At 41.1% G+C, this 905-nt stretch overlaps 1 protein-coding gene across 2 annotated transcripts in view; it reads left to right on the top strand.

Moving 5' to 3' along the window:
* The window catches only part of LOC107091584 (chromosome unknown open reading frame, human C10orf107), a 10,839-nt gene extending 10,085 nt beyond the window's left edge, over positions 1-754 (top strand). For both annotated transcript variants that reach the window (XM_015385589.1, XM_015385588.1), the window contains exons 5-6: positions 441-513; positions 600-754. In XM_015385589.1, coding sequence (XP_015241075.1) covers positions 441-513; positions 600-656 — 130 coding nt within the window. In that variant the 3' untranslated portion in view covers positions 657-754. The remainder of the gene's footprint in view (positions 1-440; positions 514-599) is intronic.
* The last annotated feature ends 151 nt before the right edge of the window (positions 755-905 follow it).

Raw genomic sequence — 905 nt, 5'->3', positions numbered from 1 at the left:
GGACAAGAAGAGAGGGACACAACCTAGAACAGATAATGGATGTCTATTCTATTAACATTTATCCAACTCTGTAATGGGTCTTTTTTATGTGTTGCCTTCTCAATTCAGAGGGCCCCCTGCCTAGGGCCCCACATTTACTAAATCTGCCCCTGGCTGAAGCGCAACATTCAAATTTCCAGGCAATGACTTCTTTAAAGCGTTTCCCACTGAAAGTAGCAGGTTAAAAAGTATTTTTCAAATATAGTTAGACCTGCTAACAATCGGAATTTGGCTCCCTTCCCATTGGCTAAAACATCTGATCTAAACCGTCGCTGGCAGCGGCTTGTCTGGTTATACCATCAAAAGCCAATTGTTTCCTGGTTTAAATGGGTTTTGGGCCATTGGGGTATATGATTGAAGTGTTGAACATAATTCTGAATCTGTAAACATTTGTTGTGCAGGCTGGCTGCGAAATACAAACTCTACAAACATTTCTTCACCAAATCTAGAGAGGAGCATGTGATACGGATGGAGGTGAGGCCACCTCTGACTCTCAGCTCTGTTTTTCTGCATCGTCTGCATGCGTTGTTCAGTTAACATGTCTGCTTTCTCTGTTTCAGAGAACCATTGAGACGTTCAGCCCTCAGGGAACCATTTCTTCACTCATGGAGGAATGAGAAACCTGACCAAAGAATTAGAAACGGAACATTTAAAGTTTGACACAACATAAACATATACCAAGACCTAGTTTGACTTTGTTTTGATTTCATCAAAGACTGGGATGTTATAATAAATCTAGATAATTTTTAGATAAGTTTTCTGTTATCTGTTACCCAACCCTCTGAGGCTAAAACCAGGAACGGACCTTCCAAGACTAGGAGCAAGAACCAATCTTTAGAATTAGACGAGAACGGGCAAGAACAGCA

The sequence above is a fragment of the Cyprinodon variegatus genome, unplaced genomic scaffold (assembly GCF_000732505.1).
Source record: "Cyprinodon variegatus isolate N-32 unplaced genomic scaffold, C_variegatus-1.0 Scaffold344, whole genome shotgun sequence".
Lineage (NCBI taxonomy): Eukaryota > Metazoa > Chordata > Actinopteri > Cyprinodontiformes > Cyprinodontidae > Cyprinodon > Cyprinodon variegatus.
This window is presented reverse-complemented; position numbering and strand designations above follow the sequence as displayed.